The sequence below is a fragment of the Podarcis cretensis genome, assembly GCF_951804945.1.
Source record: "Podarcis cretensis genome assembly, chromosome: 6".
Classification (NCBI taxonomy): domain Eukaryota; kingdom Metazoa; phylum Chordata; class Lepidosauria; order Squamata; family Lacertidae; genus Podarcis; species Podarcis cretensis.
Genome location: NC_137175.1, coordinates 93,024,829 through 93,049,397, shown reverse-complemented (window position 1 = coordinate 93,049,397; position 24,569 = coordinate 93,024,829). Strand labels below are relative to the sequence as shown.

General features: G+C 43.9%; 1 protein-coding gene and 2 long non-coding RNA genes across 4 annotated transcripts in view; 1 reads left to right on the top strand and 2 right to left on the bottom strand.

Moving 5' to 3' along the window:
* Positions 1-24,569, top strand: part of LOC307218895 — a 158,056-nt gene that overhangs the window by 47,848 nt on the left and 85,639 nt on the right. The window lies entirely within an intron of this gene.
* LOC307218734 (dimethylaniline monooxygenase [N-oxide-forming] 2-like) lies at positions 2,793-24,129 on the bottom strand. Of its 2 annotated transcripts, none has more exons than XM_079981516.1 (9): positions 23,902-24,129; positions 18,812-18,949; positions 16,778-16,966; positions 16,022-16,184; positions 12,646-12,788; positions 11,830-12,029; positions 9,364-9,719; positions 5,084-5,156; positions 2,793-4,066 (listed from the first exon to the last, which is right to left on the bottom strand). In XM_079981516.1, exons 2-9 carry the CDS (start codon positions 18,941-18,943, stop codon positions 3,715-3,717), a joined length of 1,608 nt encoding a protein of 535 aa, XP_079837642.1. In that variant the 5' UTR covers positions 18,944-18,949; positions 23,902-24,129; the 3' UTR covers positions 2,793-3,714. The 2 variants fall into 2 exon arrangements, with proteins under 2 accessions (XP_079837642.1, XP_079837643.1); XM_079981517.1 differs by lacking the exon at positions 23,902-24,129 and adding an exon at positions 19,043-19,178.
* LOC307218935 lies at positions 5,163-6,810 on the bottom strand. The gene is made up of 3 exons (XR_013840156.1): positions 6,465-6,810; positions 5,750-6,408; positions 5,163-5,359 (listed from the first exon to the last, which is right to left on the bottom strand). It is a non-coding gene; the product is annotated as an uncharacterized lncRNA (long non-coding RNA).

Below are 24,569 nucleotides of genomic sequence, written 5' to 3'. Positions count from 1 at the left end.
CTTTTGGGTATTTAAAAACACACACAGTCACTCTCTTTGTGTCATTGTACTTAGTCTTAGTAATCCAATGTCACACTTTCTAACATTGTTATAGTGTTTCCTGTTGTTAACAGAGCCAATCTGATCCACCAGGAAATAATTTAACACCATATGACTTAGTTGGGTTGTACATGTGTGTGTATTCTAAAATTAAGCATATGTCCTCCCCCAGTACCTTCTGGTCTATGCAATTTAATTCAAAAGAGAAGCTGCAGTTTTCATGCTGGAGATGGACATGAGTGTACATTGATCTTCTTGGTGCTCCCCATGCATGTAGTATCATTTCCCTGAGTTAATCTTCATGGGGACATTCAGACTTGCTCCCCTGCTTCACATCACAAGTGCAGGCATAGTCTATGTCACATTCCATGATATGTCACTGCTGGTGTTCCACATGCGTTGTTTTTAAAATACTGCAATTGGACAGAAGACCTGCACTTATTTTCTTTCATTACTGTCTGTTCTGTTAAAGGTGATTTACTAATCTGTTTTAGCACAAGACAAACAGGCCAATGCACATTGTCATCTTGAAGTCCTCTGCTGTCTCCAGTCACCCTCTCCAGGTGGGTGCAATTGAGCATACCCATACGGAGACAAATAAATCAGACCAGAACTCGCAATTCTGAGAGAATAAAACACATTGGGATGGAAGATGCACAAAAGTGTGTGACAATTTGTTGTTGACAAAGGACAGCTGGACATATAAAGGGCCCCATTACCTTCAGTAGCTTAGGGCCTCATCAAACCTAAATCCGGCCAATTCATACCAATTACCGTATTTTTTGCTCTATAAGACTCACTTTTTCCCTCCTAAAAAGTAAGGGGAAATGTGTGTGTGTCTTATGGAGCGAATGCAGGCTGCGCAGCTATCACAGAAGCCAGAACAGCAAGAGGGATTGCTGCTTTCACTGCACAGAGATCCCTCTTGCTGTTCTGGCTTCTGAGATTCAGAATATTTTTTTTTTCTTGTTTACCTCCTCCAAAAACTAGGTGCGTCTTATGGTCTGGTGCGTCTTATAGAGTGAAAAATATGGTACTTTCTACCTTTAAAGATGGGGTTGGTTATGTGTGAGAGGAGGCAGATGATCTAAATATAGGCAAAAGGAGATGGTGAAACATGGAGACACGGTTATGGCACTTCTGGTTCTAGGTGACTCATCCTGAGTACCTGTTTTGCCTCATTGATATGTTTCTTTTTCACTTCATTGGGTGAATATTGTTGCTTTAAGAATGCCTGGTGAGATATTTTCAGATGTTTGTCTTTAAGGTGCCAGCGGTACCTTTTGTTAGTTTTGCTTCAACCCTTTTAACACAGCAACATCTCTGGAATGTGAATGTTTAGTTCCTCAGGTGCAAAACTAAGAATTGGCTGCCGGTCCCCTTATTCTTTTATTCACAAGTGCCCCAAACTAGGCTCCTTTAGCTGCCAAGAATTTGTTTCCCAGCTGGGGGGGGGGGGGGAGGAGAATATCAGGTTTTAGCTTTGAAAGGAGGTGTTTGGCAATGTTACAGATGGGCAAAAATGGAGAATTCTAAGTGGAAGAAAACCCACACACTTTGACCTTTGTACTAAGCCCTTTGTAATATAGTAACTCAGTATGTACAAAAACTGGACTAACTACACTGTTCTGCCCACCCACCCCACTCCCCGCCCAGAAATTGATTCTAAAGTTACTTATCAGTCACTGATGGAAGTATTTACTTTTGCATTATTCTAGTAAGCTAAGGAAGTAAAAAATATATCAATCTAAGGGTGGGAACTCAGCTTTACATTGACAGCAGAGGATTCTCAACAACCCATGTCCAATCTGTAATGCCAAATGTCAGTGTATTGATGGGAGTTTGATTCTATCCGAGAATGGCAATTGTCCTCTAGAAACTTCTACCCAGACCTGCATTTCAATGCATGAAATGAAATTTGATCCCCACATCTCTTTTCAGAGGATGGCTGAAGGGAAAATGGAGGGGGGGGAGTTGAAGAGAGGGAACAGGCTGTTTAAGCCCCCCTTTTTTTCTTCCTCCCTCACATACCTATTATAAAAGGATAAAGAAACATGGATAATTCATTCTGGTCTTGCCCTTGAAGACTGGGATATCAGATCAATTATACCATTTGCTACCTTGATTTGCAGCAACATAAAGTGTGATGCAACACATCAAATAAATAAAACCCATCTATCAAGCACTATAATAATATAATAATAATAATTTATTACTTATACTCTGCCCATCTGGCTGGGTTTCCCCAGCCACTCTGGACAACTTCCAACAGGTGATTAAAAATAGATTAAAACATCAGACTTTTTTTTAAAAAAAACACTTCCCTAAACAGGGCTGCCTTCAGATGTCTTCTAAAACTCTGGTAGTTGTTTATTTCTTTGACATCTGATGGGAGGGTGTTCCACAGGGTGGGAGCCACTACCAAGAAGGCCCTCTGCCTGGTTCCCCATAACTTTGCTTCTGGCAGTGAGGGAACCACCAGAAGGCTCTGGGCTGAACAATGGAGGGTGGAGACACTCCTTCAGGTATACTGGGCTGAGGCTGTTTAGGGCTTTAAAGGTCAGCAGCAACACTTTGAATTGTGCTCGGAAATGTACTGGGAACCCCTGTCTTCATAGCAAGAGTAACAAAGCATAGCCCTTGATGCTCAGCATGAAATAAACTTGAAGGAACCAGGGGCTCAGCTCCTATAGAACAGAATGATGCACTGGTCTGAATTGCAGTGTTAAATGAGTGATTAAAAACACATACAGTTTTGTTTCTTTGCGCACGATTTATTTGTAAACTCTTGCATTTTAGGTATTTGTCAGGCATGCAGAGGGTTTTAGTGGCACAGGTGCAATGGGTAACTGGAGCTCGGGGCAGGGGGTTCATGAGAAAGGGGGAAGCAGCACAAAAGAGATTCACCCTCACTGACTCTCTCAAGCCTTACATAGACCACACAGTTCAAATGTCCCTTCAAAGGACCAGAAACATACTTTTCTAAAAAATAAAAGCTACAATTCTAAGTTGCACCCAAAAGGCACAAGACCTTGCTGGCCTTGCCAATTGGTTTACCAGCCCATTCTCCCTGGTGTGTGTTTTCCTGACTTCACATTAGAAATGGGAGGGAAGCCCATTCAATTCACATTTTCAGGCAAATGTACCTATTTTGTGGGTCCTGAAACAGCTATCCTTCAAAATTCACACTTCTCCTAATATACGTCTCTTTGTTCACTTTGTTGTTGTTGTTGTTGGAAAACAACACCATTGGGAGAAGGTGCACATTCAAATGCGCATATTTGTGAAAATAGCATATCAAAATGAACTGTATTAGGGAAAATTCCTAGCAAAAATGTATTAGGAGGAATGCTCACAAAAACATTGATGAATTTTCATGAGACACTTTTTCTTTTTAAGCAAGTTGAACAGGAAATGTGCAAAGTAAACTTGATAGGAAAGCATGAGAAATCGAGAGAAACCGAAACTGACAGATTTGCCTGTATGTTCCTGTTTCATTGTTTCCCAGACATTTCCTTCTTTCCATTTGCTAAGTTTGTCGGAAACAAGAGACCCTAAGAGAGACGCAAGTTTGAGAGTGGAACGTTGGCCCTGTGTGACCCCTATACATGCATTGAAGAGCAAGCAGGCATCAGTAAAGCAGCAGTTTGCCATTGTTGCCTTATTGGGTAGAGTTCAGCGCTGACCAATGGATAGGAAAACTGCAAGCAAGAGAGCAAGGAAGCCAAGGATTTTAAGCAGGGAGAGCAGAGCGTTACTCGAAGAATTGCCCACTGTTCGAGTTTTTGTGGGCTTGATGATCCGCTGTGTCTGGGTCAGGATGGCGTTCCTGGCTCCAGCCCACTTCCCTGGTCCCATCAGGCGGAACTGGAATGGACTGCAGGGTCCAAAGAAGATGGTCAAGGCCAGCTTGGGATCTCTCAGAAGGAGCGTCAACAGGTTTGGCTTTGCTCCTGTGAGAGCAGCAAGCTCGTCCAGATACTCAATGAAATCAGTTTGGATTGACTGGCTGCGGCTGGTGCCAAACCTTTGAATGTGAAGAAAGACATCAATCACACCAATATCTGAGGTGGAGAAGGCATAACATGGTTTTATCTTGAGCACATAACTTAGGCAAGAACAAGTCTAGTAGCAGAAAAACAGAGGCGGGGGCATTCATCTTGGCCTCAACCAGAGCCAGGGCTTTTTCGGCTGTGGCTCCGATCTGGTGGAACGCTCTGCCACAAGGGATTAGGGCCCTGCGGGACTTGACATCTTTCTGCAGGGCCTGCAAGACAGAGCTGTTCCGCCAAGCCTTTGGCCAGGGCACAGCCTGACTCCCTCCTCTGGCAATCTTCACAGAACTCTAGCCCAATGGTTGACATCAATTTGATTTGAAGTAATTTTTTAATGAAATGATTTTAGAATGTTGTATTATTTTATTGTTGTTAGCCGCCCTGAGCCCGGCTTCGGCTGGGGAGGGCGGGATATAAATAAAGATGATGATGATGATGATGATGATTATGAATCTGGCAGGTAGAGGCTATTCATATTTGTTCCCCAAGCCCTTGTAGCCTATCTTTCTTAACTACTTCGTTCAAATGCTGATATTGTATCCATGTTGTTAATTTCCCTGATAATTCCTTAAATTCTTTCAATTGATACTCTCCTCCCTCCTGTTTTAATAAATTTCTATGTTGTCCACCCTTCTATTATATTCTTTTCCCACCCCCATCGTTCAGCCCAGACACTGAGGTCCACTTCCAAGGGCCTTTTGGCAGTTCCCTCCCTGCGAGAAGTGAAGCTACAGGAAACCAGGCAGAGGGCCTTCTCGGTAGTGGCGCCCTCCCAGCAGATGTCAAGGAAATAAACAACTATCTGACTCTTAGAAGACATTTGAAGGCAGCCCTGTTTAGGGAAGCTTTTAGTGTTCGATGTTTTATCATGTTTTTAATATTCTGTTGGGAGCTACTCAGAGTGGCTGGGAGGGGTATAAATAAATAATCATCATCATTATCTGATCTGGAGCTGATATTAACCATAAAGCATTGGAAATTTCTCTTACCATTTGATCCTCTTCTCGTTCCTCTTGGTGGTGTCAGCCACCATAGTGCTCTCTGAAGGCAGCAAACTTAGCCCTAAAAAGATTAAGAGTTGGGGCTGAGGTCATGTCTACAATATATATTCTTGGGGGGAAGACAGAGGAGACCAGCTCTTTTGCCCCACTTCTTTTCATAGCTTCTCATCTCATCACCCTCCACCCCAATCTATTGTTTATGAGTTTGTGGGTGCTAGACCTTTCTAACGCCTGGACCCAACAAGTCTTGAAATATAAACCAGGCTAGCTTTCTGATGGCGGGACGCAGGTGGCGCTGTGGGTTAAAGCCTCAGCGCCTAGGGCTTGCCGATCGAAAGGTCGGCGGTTCGAATCCCTGCAGCGGGGTGCGCTCCCGCTGCTCGGTCCCAGCGCCTGCCAACCTAGCAGTTCGAAAGCACCTCCGGGTGCAAGTAGATAAATAGGGACCGCTTACCAGCGGGAAGGTAAATGGCGTTTCCGTGTGCGGCTCTGGCTCTGGCTCTGGCTCTGGCCAGAGCCGCTTTGTCACGCTGGCCACGTGACCCGGAAGTGTCTCCGGACAGCGCTGGCCCCTGGCCTCTTAAGTGAGATGGGCGCACAACCCCAGAGTCTGTCAAGACTGGCTCGTACGGGCAGGGGTACCTTTACCTTTACCTAGCTTTCTGATGAGGTCATTGCCTGGAGTGATGAGCCATTAAGAAAGCAAGGAGAGGGGGCTGTGTGCCGGATAGTGAGAAGGGCAAAAGCCAGAGTTTAGGGTTGAAAGAGTTGGGTTTTGTGAGCTAGAAGCTGGATAGGAAAGCGGAAGGCTGAAAAGCCAGAGAGGCTGAAGTCTTTCCCTATGGGGAAAGAAAGACCCTTTAGGGGTGTTAATCAACCTCTCCATTGTAGGCTAAGGTTATTTGTTTGTTTGATTGATTGATTTATATACCACCCTTTATTGCAAGATCTCAGGGTGCAAATGCATGTGTAAATAACCCATATATCCTAAAGACACCACTGTCACCACTGTGTCTCATTCCCAGAAGGAAACACGGAGCCTAAGTTCCTAGAATCCCTGGAATCTCACACCACCCAGAGACTGGGGTGGTGTGCAACCCTATTTTGCTTTTATATATAGTGGTACCTTGGGTTAAGAACTTAATTCATTCCAGAGGTCCGTTCTTAATATGAAACTGTTCTTAAACTGAAGCACCACTTTAGCTAATGGGGCCTCCTGCTGCTGCTGTGCCGCGGGACCACGATTTCTGTTCTCATCCTGAAGCAAAGTTCTTAACCCGAAGTACTATTTCTGGGTTATCGGAGTCTGTAACCTGAAGCGTATGTTCTTAACCCGAGGCACTATTTCTGGGTTAGCGGAGTCTGTAACCTGAAGCGTATGTAACCCGAGGTACCACTTTACATCTTTAATAAGAATGATGTGTAGCTTTCCTCACTTTAATAAAGTGGTTCTCCAGAATATTATTAATGATTTTTTTAACTCTGATAATGGAAAGTTAATATACTGCAAAGCAGTTACATTTGCAAAGAATCTTGGGAACTGGAGCTGTGTGAGGGGTGAACTATAGTTCCCACAATTCTTGGGGGGGGGGACCATGTGCTTTAAAATGTATGTTGTGGTTTGACCATAGACTGGAATGCTTTTCTTAACCTGTGTAGCGAATATAATGAGTCACGCAGCACCATCAATGCATGTTGTCTTTTACAGAGTGGCAAGTCCCAATCTCAACGAGATCCCAGTCAAAATACTTATCACTGCCAGGAGGGAAAAGGAAGAAGAAGTAAGAAAACCAAGAGGCAAGCAATGCAAGTTGCACAGAGCAACACAACCACAACATCTGGCTCATTCAAAATGCACCAGAGCGAACCAGAAGAGATCTACGGCACATAAAAGTGCTTTGGTTTTAATGTGCAACAGGTGGACCCACTGTTCTAGTGAACGATGCCATAAGGAACAATCTGGCTAAAAGAACAGCCAAAAAACCCTCAACCCTCATAAAATCATAGTGGGGGGAGGCGTCCCCAAGAGACTAAGCCATCAGAGATGGGACCGTCCTCAGAAGGAGGTCCTTCTTGAGACTGGGTCCCTCGACACACCCCTGACTAAATATGTTTTGTTTCTTGGTCTAAGTTTCATTTCTCTAAATAGGCATCAGGGGTCACAGCCAATCAGGAAAGGGGTGGTTGTGGTTAAGGAATTATATAAGCATCAGTGCAAGAAGGCCCTAGTCACTTGATTGGCGCTGCTGAACACCTGCCCTCCCACTCTTAGTGTCGGTTCTTGGCCTCGCTTTGGACTTTGTGTGAGTCGCCTGTCTTGGGACAGGGGCCGGGTAGGAATTTTTATCCATCTGGCAAATTGGCCCTGGCCACTTGGTTTCTTGCCTACCCCCGTGGAATCGTCACAACTTTCCAGGTTTGGCAGTTAGGCATTGGCTTAATTTTGTGTGTGGAGGGGAGGTGTGGCCATCACCTGCCCCTCAATGATCAAAAGGTATTCCGTTAAAGGAATCTGGGGGTCCCGGATCTCGTCTGAAGTCCACTTGATGGGCTATGGCTATGCCAGGATCACAGGAAGAGTTTGGATTTGATATCCCGCTCTGTCACTACCCTAAGGAGTCTCAAAGCGGCTAACATTCTCCTTTCCCTTCCTCCCCCACAACAAACACTCTGTGAGGTGAGTGAGGCTGAGAGACTTCAGAGAAGTGTGACTGGCCCAAGGTCACCCAGCAGCTGCATGTGGAGGAGCGGGGAATCGAACCCGGTTCACCAGATTATGAGTCTACCGCTCTTAATCACTACACCACACTGATAAGCTTCTGTCGGGCATAACCCCGATGTTGCTGCCCCGATGGGTTTACCTACATAGACTCTGTCAACTGGGGCAGTAGTCCGTTATAGTCTTCAGCCAATGCCTATGCCACTCACATTTAATTTGCAATCAATAAAGTTATGTTATAAATGTTAAGTTATAAATGTTACCCATCAACCTTAATTCTGTGTCCGTGTGTAGTTATTTCATGGGGGCACTGGCCTTGGGGCCTCAAGACGCAACTGCCATTCCAACAGTTGCAGGTCTGCAACAGGTCTGCAACTTGGCCGTGACCCTGTTAACAGGTCAAGAAGTAAACGCGTTCCATTCCTTCCCCAGCAAGTGCCATTGACCAACTGCCTCTACTTTTCCCACCAGCCAATTCTTGCTTCACAGCCTTGGAGTCTATCTACCCCATGATACCGAAAGACACAAAGACCACATGTTGTCCCACCCAATTTCCTTCTCCCTTAGTGCCCACGTAGGCATCCCAAGGCTGGGAGAAGATGGCTGTGCTTGAGGGAGTTCCCAGTTCACATCTCACTTAAGCAAGCCACTCATATCAAATCTTCAGCTGCCTGGTTTGTAGCAGTGCAGTGACAACATTGGCCCGTTTCAGAAAGCTGTAGGTGCAATTGCCAAGATAATCTATGTGCAGTTCTTGGGCAGCTTTATATAAATGCTGATTGTCATAACCATTATTATTACAAATCCGTGATCAAGCTGCCCAGATTTTGGATATTGGATTTTTAAAGTTTTGATTAGGATTTATGGTGTCTTTGGCTCTCTATTTTGATGGGATGCTGTGTGTGCCTACAACTCGTGTTTCAACAGCAAAACTGGATTTTATAATCAAAGAACTATCAAAATATCCAAATTTATATTTGGGGACATGTCAAATGTGTAATTACAGTGGTACCTCGGGTTACAGACGCTTCAGGTTACACGTTTTCAGGTTACGGACGTGCCGAAACCCAGAAGTACCAGAACGGGTTACTTCCTGGTTTCGGCGCTTGCGCATGCACAAAAACACTAAATCACACTTTGTGCATGTGCAGAAGCGCCGAATCGCGTCACACATGTGCGCAGACATGGCGCTTCAGGTTGTGAATGCTGCGGGTTGCGAACGTGCATCCCGCACGGATCACGTTCACAACCCAAGGTTCTACTGTAATCTGATATCCTAACTTTGAAAATTGCTAAACTACATGAGTAGCAAGGGAAAGCAAAGCAATGCTTCACTAAAGGTGTAATGAAAATAAGTATGTCACCCTGGGCTTGCTATTTCCTGTTTACCTGGTTTATTATTTCCCATTTACCTCCGCATTCACCCCTTCTGCTTCTTATTTTGTTTACTCTATTGTAAAACGTTAGATTGCAACCTCCTCAAGGCTAGGAACTGTTCTTTTGTATTATGCACCCTGACTGAGCAGTATAATCAGAACCAGAATCTTACCCTTAAAGACTCTGGTCGCCCAGCGAGCTTGCAGCTCTGCAGTGGGCATGATAGGGCCAAGGGGCTGGATGAGGCCAATAACAGCCAGCGTTGGCTTCTCCAGATGAAGAGGAAAGACGTGTTTATACAACGGGACCCGATTGTCTTCCACCTTGATCACTGACTTGTCCAGAAAAGGAAACACAACAGTGTAGCCTGTTGCAAAGATGGCAATATCCACATTCTCCTCTACAGTTCCATCTTCAAAAATGACGGAGCTCTCGGTGAACTCCTTGATGAGTGGTTTCACCATCACCGCACCACAGAGGATACGGCTAGGCAAGTCATCATTGAACACTGGCTCTTTCATCAGGGATCTGGAAGGCAAAATGAGAGTGGAGAAACATGTTCAGAAACTGGAAGGGATAACACTGTTCTTATTCTCCACCAATAATACAGTAAACCAGCAACCTATGTGCATTTTACTTGAGTGCAGTGGGGGGTGTCTGGAATGCAGGTAAAGGTAGAGGGACCCCTGACCATTAAGACCAGTCGTGGCCGACTCTGGGGTTGCGGCGCTCATCTCGCTTTATTGGCCGAGGGAGCCGGCATACAGCTTCTGGGTCATGTGGCTAGCATGACTAAGCTGCTTCTGGCGAAACCAGAGCAGTGCACGGAAACGCCGTTTACCTTCCCACCGGAGCAGTATCTATTTATCTACTTGCACTTTGATGTGCTTTCAAACTGCTAGGTTGGCAGGAGCTGCGACCGAGCAACGGGAGCTCACCCCATCGCGGGGATTCGAACCGCTGACCTTCTGATCAGCAAGCTCTAGGCTCTCTGTTTTAGACCACAGCGCCACCCGCATCCCTACGTCTGGAATGGAACCCACATGTAAAACAAGGATTGCTTGTATATGCAATTTTGGCTTTAGGTGCAATCCCTGGAACACAACTACTCTATAGTGCTTCATAGGGTTCAAAGTGCTTCACATACCGTACTTTTCCGTGTATTCAACAAAGTTTTTCTCTTTAAAAAAGAAGTTAAAAATTTGGGGTCTTCTTATACATGGATAGTTGATTGGCGGGACTTTTGATTGGCTGCTGCACCTATTCGGAGACTGTCAGAGGTGATTGGGTGTGTGAGTTGTGGCAATGGCTGCTGTCGATTGGCTGTTGCTGCAGGCGATTGGAGGCTGTTGGTGGGGAGTGGGTCAATTCCCCTCCCCCAAAAAAGCTCAACAACTCTGGGCAATCCTCCACCCCCCCAAAAAAAAAAGCTTAACAACTCTTGGTAATCTCCCTCCATTTTCTTAATTTTGAGTCCCCCAAAATAGGGGGTGTCTTATACACGGGGGCGTTTTATACATGGAAAAATACGGTACTTACATTTCCCAAAATGTTGGTGCAAGTTGGACATGTCCAGGAAATTTGGAATTCTGGATGCGTAACACACAGGCTCTTGGAGAGGGGTGTGCATTATTTCCTCATTCAAGAAAACACACTCTAGGCTTTTTCTAGCACTCACCTTTCAAGAGAAAAGTTGCAGCCCAACTACAACCAGGTTTAACTGGAAACATGGCCAATTAAATAGGGATTTATTTATTTTTAGTTAGTGTGCTTAGACCTGATCTTTCTTGCACAGACCCTCCCCTCCAGAATTTATCTGGGACTGCCAAATCCTGAGCTGCTGCTCCTCTCCCTTCTCTACCATTCATGCCATACCCATCATTATCTATTTCCCAGACTCTCCGAACACAAAAATAGCTCTCTCTAAGCCTTGGGGCTGAAGGCCTGCTTCTTATAGGAACAGTTCTGTAACTAACCATAACTGTGCCTGGGTGCAAACAACATATTGTGCACCCCCTACCCCATTGCTTTTTGCATAAACAATCAAACAAAAATAATAATTTGCAGGGCAGTCTTTCCTTGACTTGAAGTCAGACTGGACCTGTTACACTTACACCCCCCAAAATGTACTTTTTATAAGAATGCTTATAAGAAGTAAGGATCACCTGTCCTCAAAGGAGCTCAGTTTCTGTATTTCTGTGTGTGACTCTATTTTAGGTTTACTCTGCTGGCTGGAATGTGGAAAGCCCAGATCAGTGATCCATGCAGAGGCACAACAGGCAGATGGTGTGAAATTCTTCTCACAGATTTCCCAGTCTAAACACAGGGACCACATGCCTTTTCAAAAAGGAGATGGATGGAAGCATAGGACTGACAGAATTTGTGTCTAACTGCCTTAAGCTGCTTTTCGTCTCTTGTTGTGTCTTGCAATAACCATGGCAACAAACCCAGGTCACATCAACCCCCTTTTGAAGCAAAATGACCAACTATATCAGGCCTAGGCAAACTCGGCCCTCCAGATGTTTTGAGACTACAATTCCCATCACCCCTGACCACTGTTCCTGTTAGCTAGGGATGATGGGAGTTGTAGTCCCAAAACATCTGGAGGGCCGAGTTTGCCTAGGCCTGAACTATATACCTGTTTCGAGGCACCAAGCCATAGTTCTCGTGGCTAAACCACTGGTTCATTTTCCGTTCCGTCATCCATTGCAAAAGGAACCAAGGGACAGAATTTCGGATCAAGTCGTTGAAGCGAGTGTGAAAGATGGTGTCCCAAGGATAGCCATTGTCGTACACTCGGCTCATCACCCAGGTGCCTGCCCTTGTGCTGAGGAACACCTGTGGGGCAGCAAGAGAAGCCGATGAGCCCCCAAAACTCTCTCAAAGCTTCCTCTCTCCTTCACAAATCCAGTGGCGTAGCGTGGGTTGCAAGGGTCCCGGGCCACACAGAGGGGGAGGGGGAGAGAGGGAGAGGTCACTTCCTGGTTCACTGGGAGAAGCAGTGTTCAACAGAGCCCTGTGATGGAAGAGCACAGCTTTATTGAAGCAGCACGGGGTGTTGAAATCTTGTGCCCTTAACAATTTTGCGCCCGGGACATATTTATATATGTTTTTGTATATGTATGTTCAGTTGCTTTTTAATGTTTTCCGCTGCTGATCTCTTAGCTGTTCTTACTTTATTAGCAAGCGGACTTGAGTCCCTGATAGGCAGGGTATATATTAAATAATGTTTACGGTTACAATATCTGTCTACATCTATCCTCTTTCTTACCGTAAATCTTCTTCCCATTCTTCTTCCTCTGCTCCTTCCTTTAGTCAGTGGGTCCTGCTGCCAGCCATTGCGTGGGTACGTCCACCTTAGGTTGGATTCCATCTATTTTCGTTTTGTAATCCATGCCTATCAAGAAGATATCTAAATCTTCACATCATCCCTCTCCCCAAATATTCTCTTTACCTTCTTTGCCTTCCTGCAGATCTCCACAGCGATGTCAGCAGCCGAATTCCCCATCCCAATGATCACAACAGTCTTCCCATTGAACCCATCAGGGTTTTTGTAATTTCGGCTGTGGAAAGAGTTTCCCCGGAACTTTTCAAAACCTGCCATGAAGCAAAGAGTTGCTACAGCATTTGCAGAATAACTTAATAGTTGCAAAAAGTTGTTTTTGGATAGATTCCAGATCGGGATATCACAGCATTCAGGTACGAGACAAACTTTGCTTGGCTCATCAGCAGCGGAAGAATGCTATTCCCTCAAATATATATTCTCTCAAGAGGAAAAAACTGGTAAAAACAATATAGCTTTAGCCAAGTGACTACCCGTTTTGTGATCAAACATTAGTGCAGTATGCAGTACAAGAAAGTAGCCTTTTAGAATGTGAAAGTCAATGACTTTAAATCAGTATATATTTGTAGAGTCAGTGATCTAGTGGAGCTATGGGGGTTTTTTTATTCCTTTTTATTTTTCATCTAAATAGCATGCTAAGGACAAAAACATGTTAACTATGGCCTCTTCTTTTTTATTTTTTTATTATATATCATGCTTTTAATACAAACTTAAAAAAAATCTGGAACAATAGAAACTGTACAGATTTGATCAACCTTTGTTGTTTTTTAACTAACTAAATCTCTAGACACGCCAATGTCCTGTTCCAAAATATTGCACAACATTCTGAATACAAAACTCTGATTGTATTCCTCCTTCACTAGAGAAAAAAGAAAGAAAAAGAACGAAAACCCCCTCTGGATCCTTACTCAATGGCCCCCTGCATGTAAGAACCAAAAAACCAAACAAGAACAGCATGGACCTCTGCATTAAAAAACATACATAATTCTGTCCTCTTTGTGTCCATCCATACTCCAAGATCACACGTTGCTGATTCACTCTTCAAAAAGGGTCAGGAAGGAGGGAAGCGAGGGGAGTAAAGAAGCTTTCACTGCTGCTTTTTTTAAAATTTTCCTGAAAAAAATATTTTTTCTCTCTCTCCTCTAAGAAAAAAATCTTGAAAAGAAAAAAGTTCCTTTTTTTTTACGTTAGAAATATACATATATTATATATACCTCTTACGTTTTACAAATGTAGCAAATGATTCAATATAAACGGACAACAAAAAAATTAACACAAACCCATAAAAGTTTTTTAAAAATCTCTTTTTCTTCCTAAGAAACCAGGTAATTTAGTGCAGGTTTTAAAAATAAAATTGAAGCTGAACGTCTAACTCTTGAGACAACAAGACCAAAAAAAGAGGCCGTGAGTTTCATTGTCGCCAGCACTGTATATGCTTCTGAAGCACGGTATGTGTTCCTTTAGGAAATACAGAGGTTGGTCCTTCCCCTTTTTCCTCCTTATGAACGCAGACTTCTTTTCAAAAAGCAGTTAACAGGATAAAGCAGTGTGAAACACCACATGCTGCAGGTGCTAATGAGGTTCTTTCTCTCCCTTCAATATACTTAAGCCTGAGAAGGGTACATAACCCCACCCAAGGCAGTGGCTCAGGGCAACTTTCTGCTGCATGTAGTAGTTCTCGGCGGAGATTACGCTGTAGAGGGTTTGTTTGTTTTCTGGCAGCAGAAGGGTGAGCTTGAATATGTCTCCCTCTGAGCCACCATTTTCTGCCCGATCTTCTATCCGATGTATCCCCTCCTTCCCCTAGGACAGGGGTCGGCAACCCGTGGCTCCGGAGCTGCATGTGGCTCTTTTACACCTTTGCCGCAGCTCCGGGGCAGATACTAGCGAGGGGAGGAGGCGCATTGTGTGCCCCGACACTCCCCACTGTGGCGGGCGCTGTACTGGCTGTGACGTCGCATGGGGGCGGTGCGTGCATTAGTCACGCACCGTCCCGACATCACCTTCCCGCCCGCCCACTACATTATAAGGGTCATGTACGCTGGTCACTCCATTGAAAGGGGGCATGTACACTGGTCACTGTTTTGAAGGGGAGTGAAGAACACACACACACAAAAAGGTAACTTGTTAATTTAACGTTTATTTCTATGAGGAGGAGTAATTCTGAGGGGTCAAACAAAGAAATAATTAAAAAAGTGACAAAAAAGTTATTTTTATAATGACGAGTTTTGCGGCTCCCAGTTGTTTTTTTCTTCGGAAACGGGTCCAAGTGGCTCTTTTTGTCTTAAAGGTTGCAGACCCCTGCCCTAGGAATTCCAAGTGTGAGTTGGCTAAGAGAAATACATTTGGAACTCTGATATGGGTGGGGGGAAATCCAGAATTTGGAAAAAAAATATGCAAAAGTTGAACAAATTAGGCAACAATGCTTGATTTGTTTTCACCACATAGCACAACTGGGGATGAAGAGACATGTCAAAATCATATATTTGAGGGAATGAGATAGGAAAAGATTTCTCATGTGGAATTGTGGGGGATGTAAGGGCAAGGGAGTGGGACGCGGGCAGCGCTGTGGGTAAAACCTCAGCGCCTAGGACTTGCCGATCGCATGGTCGGCAGTTCGAATCCCCGCGACGGGGTGAGCTCCCGTTGCTCAGTCCCTGCTCCTGCCAACCTAGCAGTTCAAAAGCACGTCAAAGTGCAGGTAGATAAATAGGTACCACTCCGGCGGGAAGGTAAATGGCATTTCCATGCGCTGCTCTGGTTCCAGTGTTCTGTTGTGCCAGAAGCGGCTTAGTCATGCTGGCCACATGACCCAGAAAAACTGTCTGCGGACAAACGTTAGCTCCCTCAGCCAGTAAAGCGAGATGAGCACCGCAACCCTAGAGTCATTTGCAACTGGACGTAACTGTCAGGGGTCCTTTACCTTTACTTTTACCTTTAAGGGCAAGGGAATGAGGATATTTATCTTCACATGCATGTGAAGGATCACCTTAATCCCTACCCAGGGCTGACGTAAAATTTTCTTTTGCTCATTCCCAGCCCTTCCCCCTGCAGAGAATAACTATAGCACATTCAATAAGAGTTGGCTGCGAAACCGTTTTCTTGTTTGCATTTGTCATTTTTGTCCCTTCATTTCTCCCCCTCCTTCAACTTACAGCTTTCTGTGCCTGAGGTAAATTGTGGAGATCAGAACGCTCTTGATCTTATCATCCCCCCTGAAATGGTGCTGATCTGCTAAGCTGCCTCTGTTAAGCTGCCACCCCTCCAAAAGTTCAAGCAGCAGCTCTCTCCTTGCAAGCTCATAGCTAAGGTGAGAAGAGTCTCTTGAATTCTGGCACCCTTGATGCTTGCCTCACTTGTCTCTTCTAGTTGCTCCAGCATAACCTCATGGCTGGTCACCGAACCTCACAAACCCAACCAGACGGTGTGTTGTCAACTGAAATACGTTCAGGGTTTCCAGCTCTCTGTTGGGCTAAAGAAGGCTTACCAGGAAAAGACTCCACTGGGGTGTATGCTTCTATCTGGTGGCCAGTGCAGATCATGACAGCATCGAAGATGAATGACTCCTGCTTTCCATCTGTCTCTGTGACCATGGTCCATTGGCCAGTGGTAGTGTAATCTTGGCTTTTTTCTAAACTGATGACGGTGGTCTACCATGAAGCCAGAAAAAATGACACTATTACTTTGCAACCACTTTTCTCTGACACCACGTTCCTCGCTCCCCACTTCATTGAACAGCAGGAAGTTCTGAAGGGGATTTTTTTTTAAGGGTTTTTGAAGGATATTGACAAGCTGGAAGAGGATGACCAAGATGATCAAAGGTCTGGAAACCAAGGAACTACTTCTGAAGAACAGTTGAGGGAATTGAGTATGTTTAGCCTGGATAAGAGGAGATGGAGAGGAGATATGATAGCCATCTTCAAATGAAGGTGGTGGACTCTCCTTCGTTGGAGGTTTTTAAGCAGAGTTTGGATGGCCATCTATCATGGGTGCTTTAGTTAAGATTACTACATTGCAGGGGTTTGGACTATGTGGTTGCAACTGCTATTAAGTGTTGGTACTGTATGAAAAAAAACAGACTTACTCCATGTGTGGTGGACATTCTACAGATATCAAACATTTTGAAAAAGAATTGTCCAAGCAACATCACTAAAGCTAATAGATTCTCTTGTCTTAACATTATTACAAATTTAGTTCCCAGAAAGAAACAGGAGATAGTATTGAGTGAATTAAATCAACATACCTTGAACCTGATATACTTGAGCAGACCAAAGTGCTTTGCATACAGTCGCAAATATTCGAGGAACTTGGAGTTGTGCAGGAAGTTTGGAAAGTGGTCAGGCATTGGAAAGTCACTGAAGCAGGACATCTCTTTGGAGGAATTGGTGATGACAGAGTTGTAGATGCTAGCCCTGTTTTCCTCCACCTTTTCCTAGGGAGCAATAAGAAGATCCCTGCTTGATCAGCTGCCTCCCAGAATCCCACACACATAGCATGAAGCCAAAAGCTCTTCACCATTGTTTGCTTCTCAATCAACTGTTGCCAGATGGTTCACTATCTCTGAACATGGAGGCTCCATTAATGTGCTATGACTAATAACTCAATTGACCTCAAAATCTCCAGAGATATAATGCATTCCCAGCAAGGTGTCACAACCAAAACATTCATCTCCCTGTCTATGCAATCCAGTGCACCCATGAGTCATCTGACATCCGCAACAGGATAAAAAATATTCCAAGAGAAGCCATTTTGAACAAGTTTTTGATATACTGTATGTATTGAACAATAACAACAACAAAAATCCACCCAAAAGGGAATCCAGTTCATCCTCGGTTGAAAGCTGTTTACATACTATAAAGAAATGGAATGGGGCGCTCCCAGTGTTCCTAGGATGCCATTATTCCAAAAAGCACAGTAGAGGGTAAATAATCCACATGACTACAATCAATTGGTCACAGATCTTCCAGTTCTAGGAGCGAGGGTGAAACAATCCACCCAGTTATGTTCAGCAAAAGTGGAGGGCATTTATTAAACCATCAGCACATTGTTTGGTTTGTGACTGCTGAGGGACAAGCCAATTTTATTTTGGCACAATTCAGGATGAAAAGCAGCTCTGCCATAAGGCAACATGAAATTTCTACCTCAGGCGGCAGATTATGTGTGCCATATGGGCAGATCTGCCTGCTGGGGCATGATCCACTGCACAAAGTTCTCCTCTCGCAAACATTGCTCGACAGCTTTGATTTCCTGAAAAGAAAGCTCGACAAATTTCATAGAATCATAGAGTTGGAAGAGACCACAAGGGCCATCGAGTCCAACCCCCTGCCAAGCAGGAAACACCATCAGAGCACTCCTGACATATGGTTGTCAAGCCTCTGCTTAAAGACCTCCAAAGAAGGAGACTCCACCACACTCCTTGGCAGCACTGTCGAACAGCTCTTACTGTCAGGAAGTTCTTCCTAATGTTTACCGGTAGGTGGAATCTTCTTTCTTGTAGTTTGGATCCATTGCTCCGTGTCCGCTTCTCTGGAGCAGCAGAAAACAACCTTTCTCCCTCCTCTATGTGACATCCTTTTATATATTTGAACATGGCTATCATATCACCCCTTAACCTCCTCTTCTCCAGGCTAAACATGCCCAGCTCCCTTAGCCGTTCCTCATAAGGCATCGTTTCCAGGCCTTTGACCATTTTGGTTGCCCTCCTCTGGACACGTTCCAGTTTGTCAGTGTCCTTCTTGAACTGTGGTGCCCAGAACTGGACACAGTACTCCAGGTGAGGTCTGACCAGAGCAGAATACAGTGGCACTATTACTTCCCTTGATCTAGATGCTATACTCCTATTGATGGCTCCCCTAACAAAAATCCTGGCTACACCCATGTGGAAGACACGAATGGCATGAAACTATTTACATTACTGAAAATATATTCCACACCTGGTTTGGCTCTTAGTGACCAACACTGGATGAGGATGAGTCTGGCAGTATATTCTGCCATGCAATGTCCCGGCACCTATACACACAATTTCAGATGCTTCCTTTCTGGTGCAATGCAATTCACCCAGAAACTTGAGTGCTGGCGAAAGTGAGGACAACTACCAGTTGATTTTTAGAACTAGGTGCCTTCCTACATATTAGTGGCAGCTGAGGTCGAAAGGAGCTTAGCCACAGAACACAACTATCAGAATTGGGGTGTGTCCCTCTGTGGGTTGTAGTGGAAGCTTCCCAAGATACATTCATTCAGTGTTCTAACCTTTCAAGCAACAAGTCTCCTGACTTACTGTGAATCTCCATAGTCCCCCGATGTCACTGCTTTGCTCAAAGCAAGTGGGCTCAAGGCCTTCCTCCAAGCAGCCTTTGATGGATGTCAACCCGCTCACTCCAGCACCGATAATGGCAACTTTCTTAGCCATGGTCCCCTATGGGAAGGAAAGATCAAAGGCACAGCTTACATTTCTCCCTTGAATCAGAAGGACACTTCTGTCCTCTTATTAACGCTAGGGGTGTGCTACCTTCGCTCAGAGGCTTGGACAGACACTGTGCCTTCACCCCAGATCTGCGGACAGTGGTCACTTCCCGAAGCCTTAGATGTCTTTCCCATTGACTGGAATGAAGACACCAACAAAGGCATATCACTTTTCATTTGTTGGCAAATTTGGATGAAATGTGTTTGCGTTGATGCCCCTTCTGGGGACTCTTTGCCAAGAACCACACAGTTAAGAATAGTGACATTGTGCCAATCGGGGCAGATGATCCGAGCAATGTTCACATCACGTTGTAAGCAGCATGATCCGAGAAGCGTCCACATCACATTTCAAATGACCCAAGCGGTGTTCACATGATCCTTCACACAGACTTTCTTTGCATAAGGGGAGAGGGAAGTGAGGGGCAGATGTTCCAAGCAGTGTTTACATGACCCTCCCCACAAACATATGATCCAAGAATCTAAGCATATTTCAAATGATCCAAATAGCAGCCACATCACATCTTAAACTCGCAGCACTCAGTCCTGACAGTTTAGAAAGTACATTCACACTAGCGTTTTAACGATCGCTTAATGATATTGGAAAGTGCTCCAAGCTACCAAAATCAGGGGTGTCGCAAGGGGTGGGGGGTGCGGTCTACCCTGGGTGTCATGCCTGGGGGGGGTGACAAAAAACCCCTGGGCGGATCGGTGTGGTGGCGCTTGCACCCGTGTCGAGCGGATTTTTGCGATTGGAGTGATTGTCGTCGTGAAAATCCGCCCGCTGATTGCGCAAATCCGCCCAGCGACCAGCCTGGCACCCCCCAGCGGGCAGTGCTCACATCCCCGGCGGGCGGTTTTATGCAATCAGCGGACAGGTTTTCGCAATCGGCGGGTGGTGCTGGCACCCCTGGCGGGCAGTGCTCGCACCCCCGGCAGGCCAGCACCACCCGCCGATAGTGAAAATCCAACCGCCGATCGTGCAAACTACTGCCTTGTCTGAAATACGGCAACTAAAGGAGACTGTGCAACTTGCCACAAGAAAGTTTTCACCATGAATTGTATTAATTTTATACCCACTTCTCCCATTGGTGAGAAATCTGTGGGTAGCACTACCAATTTACAGCGCAACGCTGTACATGTCTGCTCTGGGGCAAGTGTGCATGGTTACAGGCAGGGCTTTTTATCAGTCAGAACTCAGTTTTGGCACCTTTCAGGTGGGCACCATGGCCATTATTTATGTGATCGTCGGTTGGATTTGCACAATCTGTGGGCGTATCTGTTTCGCGGCCAACCCTTCCTAATAAAACCTTAACAACTTTGGGTACCCTCCCCAAAAAGCTCAACAACTCTGGGCAACATTCCCAAAAATTGCAATGTGGGGTCCAACAGTAGAAGAATGGCAGATGAAGATGTTAGACTTTTTGGAGCTAGCCGACCTGACTGGAAGAATCCGCGATCAGAAAGAGGAGGAATATCAAGACGATTGGAAGAAATTCAAAGACTATTTAGCCAAATATTGTAACATAAGAAGTCACTTGAAAGTATCAAACAGGCCTAGGATTAGAGTAAGAATGAAATGTAAAATACTATGGATTTAGATAATTATGAAAAGAGAAAAAGATAGTAAATCAAAGGAGTTAATTTGATTAGAAAGAAGATAGAAGATATTGGAGAGCTGTTACAAGGTGATTCAATGAAACTCAGTAAGGGGGTATTCGTGGAAGTCAGTTAACAATGAAAATTAAATTAGGTCTTAGAAGTAATATGTGTCTATATGTTTCTTTTCTTTTCTTTTTTCTCTTTTTAGGATTTTAATGTGTTTTTTTCTTGGAGTGTTATATTCATTATAAATTTGGAAAATCAATAAAAAAAATTGGGGGGGATTGCAATGTGGTGTTTGTGTGTGTGTGTGTCAATTTTTTTTTTGCACTGGGTACCACCTCACCTTGCTACGCCTCTGATTAAAATGTGACATTTCATCTGCAGAAATTCAACTTCAACATGGAATGAGATGAAGAGGGAACCATCCATAAATTATGTCGCATGCCTTTTTTGGGGGGAGAAGATAGCAAAGGGTGGGTTTCTCCCGGGAAAAGCACCGGGACAAATCAACAACAACGATGCTTGGACATGAAAATTTAAAGCATGGAACTGTGCCTCAAAATGCAGCACCAAAGGAAGTCTGGATGAGACCATAGTTGAGAAGAATAGATATTGGTTATAATGGATTAATGTGTGACATGGGAACTGGGGTTTAAAAAATGGTTTTGCAACTTGCAGTCCCCTCTATTGCTTTCTTATCACAGCAAGGGATTGTGTGAGATGCATTATCCACTGAGGCCTAGGAAAGAGGAGAAATGAGGACAAACCTCATTCCCAAGGTTAAATTCATACTTCTATAAGCATTATTATTATTTCAGGCTATGGGGGGGGGGGGGAGCTTCTCTACTTTGCTGTCACCTAAAATTGAACGCCTGAATTCAGTTTAGAGTCAGGATTACAGGAAAACACAAATTACATAGGTACAGAGCAGTGATACCTGGAATAAACTTGAAGACTAAATTCCTTTGGCTTAAAAAATTGTGAGTATATTTATTGACCATAATCCAACAGAAACTTGTACACATTTAAGCCTGTTGATTTCAGTGGCATTCAGAACGCTTACTGTAATTCTATGTTGGGTTATGGCTGGTGAGTATAAAGCTGATCTCATGGTTACAGTATAATTTTCACGCATCTGAGCACCATTTAAAATGTGTTTTTATTTTTATATGTCCATATTCAGTTAAAGTTGTGACAGACAATTTCATTTACATAAAGCTATTCAGGCTGCAGCTCATTATTTTAAAAATGCATTGATTAACACAGTAATTAATTAAAGAAAAGTCAGCTATATTTATAAGAAAAGGCAAAAAAAGAAAAGACTTAGGACTGTACTCAATGAAATATTCAGCTAATATTTATGCAACTTGGATATTTGAAGGAAGGTGTTTTGCAGCAGTAGCCAGAATTAAACTGGACTCTTAGCAACAGAAGCAGCAATAAATATTAGTTGATAAAACCATGGGAAAATAGAAATAATGACAAAGTGAACATATTTGTAATAGTAAAAAAGAGGAGAGGGTAACTAGAGAACTTTTATAAAATTCATTGACCCAAATATAAACAGAGGAAATATAGAATGAGGTTCCCTAGGTTGGGAAGGAAATGAAGGGAAAATATGGAATGATTTAATCTGTATCATGTAAATTATGTAAGTCAAATAATGCAAATTAGATATTAAGAAAGTGAATATAAAACTTGGTTAAAGGAAGAGCAGGTATGATTAAAGTATAGCTGGTTTTGGATAATGATTATCTGTTTTCTTGTTCTTTATTTGAAAAATGTAACCAGTGTGATATTTTGATACAGTGGTGCCCCGCAAGACGAATGCCTCGCAAGACGGAAAACTCGCTAGACGAAAGAGTTTTCCGTTTTGGAGGTGCTTCGCAAAACGAATTTCCTATGGGCTTGCGAGTTCCTGCGGGGGTTTTTTCCTCCCCCCCCCCTTTTTCGAAGCCGCTAAGCCGCTTATCTGCTTATCCGCTAAGCCGCTAAGCCGCTAAAAGCCGCTAAGCCGCTAATAGCGCTAATCTGATAAGCCGTCAATGGGCTTGCTTCGCAAGACGAAAAAACCGCTAGACGAAGAGAATCGCGGAACGGATTCTTTTCGTCTTGCGAGGCACCACTGTATTTCCTTATGGGGAAGAAGAAAGAAAAATAATGAAATTTTGTGTAATGAATCGACTTATGTATTAGTAGATTTTGCCAAATATTGACTTCTTAAATATTGACTTCTTAAATGCAGATAGGAAATAGGAATTGGAATTATGACAGTAGCACCCCTTAATAGTAAATATTGGTGACATTTTAAGAACCTATGAGGATGCAAGAGAGATATCTCAGATTTTTAAATAGTTTGCTGTCCAGGAAAGCTCATGACTGAGTAGTTTGAAAACGTAAGTTGTATGACTTAAGATACACGTTTGTACTTTACATAATAGTGTATAGTAGATATATTTCTACAATACTCATAAATGTCTCTTAAAATCATTCAAGTAAACTTTCTAGTGTTATTTCAACTTGTCATGCAGAAATTATGATTAACTTTTGGCTGCCGGTTACAGATGGACCTATTTACTTAGGACTTTGGGAAAGTTTGACATTTGGATTGTTTTTATATCATTTTTATCAGCTGCTTTCATGCACCGCTGATGTTCTGCATTTCAGTATTGTGAAATGTTTGTGGTTATTTGTTTAATGATTTCGATTGTGAGCTGCCCTTGTACCATATGAGATAAAACAATTACCGAAATAAAACGATAGCTATAAATCAGAGTACTTCAGCACACAGAAGACAGAAATTCCTCATTCTCTCTTCAGGAAACAGAAAAAGCAAAACCATTTTTAAATGCTTGACGAGAGCACAAAAATCCGAACTGAGCATTTAGAAAGAACGGGTCAAACCTCACATGTTGGTGAGAGGTTTGTGACCAGATCTCCCCTTCATTAAATTTGATTGGCGCAAGGGGTTTTTAACACATTACTCTGCACCACTTTGACAAATCAAAACTGTCCCCTGGCCAGAGATTACAGGTACAGTATTTGCATTTGGTGGAGGAAGCAGAGAGTGTGAGCATTGTAGGTGTGAGAGGTAGATCTGGAAAATAGCACAATGGGGGAAAGAGTGAAATACTTCTGCCTCCAGCATTGCTGCTCTGACCCCAACGAGAGAGAGAGAGAGAGAGTTTTAGAGAGAGATGGCTGATCTGGTCACAGATTTCTCAAATATGTGGTTTGACTTGAAGAGTCAAGAGATAAAAAGGTTGAAGAAACAAAGTACCGTAGGGAAATGATACTTCTTACCTGGCTTTCTCTGTTGCCTGGATTAAGCAGATTGTCCCTTCAGTGTCTAGAGGGAAATCCACACTCCAGCTGAGCTCCAGAGACTTTTGACAAGTGGGCAGTCCATGCTCACGTGGTTCTTTATCTCTCAGGCACATCAACAAGTTAATGCAGATAGATGCCCCTTTCCCCTGGAACAGTCTTTAGGGGTACTGGGGTGTGTCTGTGTGATAAACAGAGTTGCCTTAAAATGTTCTGTGGATGTTTGTGAGCAACCATCTTTGAAAACACAAGGAGTTTGGCAACCTTAGCCAAGGGCTAGGGTCACACAATCACATGGAATGTGGGACTGTGGATTTGGGCTTAGATGTCCTCCCTTTAATGACAGCTATAGGTAGTGGAGCGGTGGAAGCTGAACTCGCTGGCTTCCCTTGAAAAGACAACAGGACAACTGAGAAGCAGCTGCTGTGCCTTTGCTCTACCTACAGCTTGAAAGAACAGCTTGCGCCAAACAAAGGATATTCAACTTAGATGAGTTCCAGCTGGTAGCAAAGTAACTGTGGTTTTAGCATAGCTGTCAACCGTCCCTTATTTGACGGGAAACTCCCTTATCCCAGCGCCGTGTCCCGCTGCTGTCCCTTATTGATGATGTCCCTTAAATTTCCCGGGTTTCATGCTCACCCGGCTCA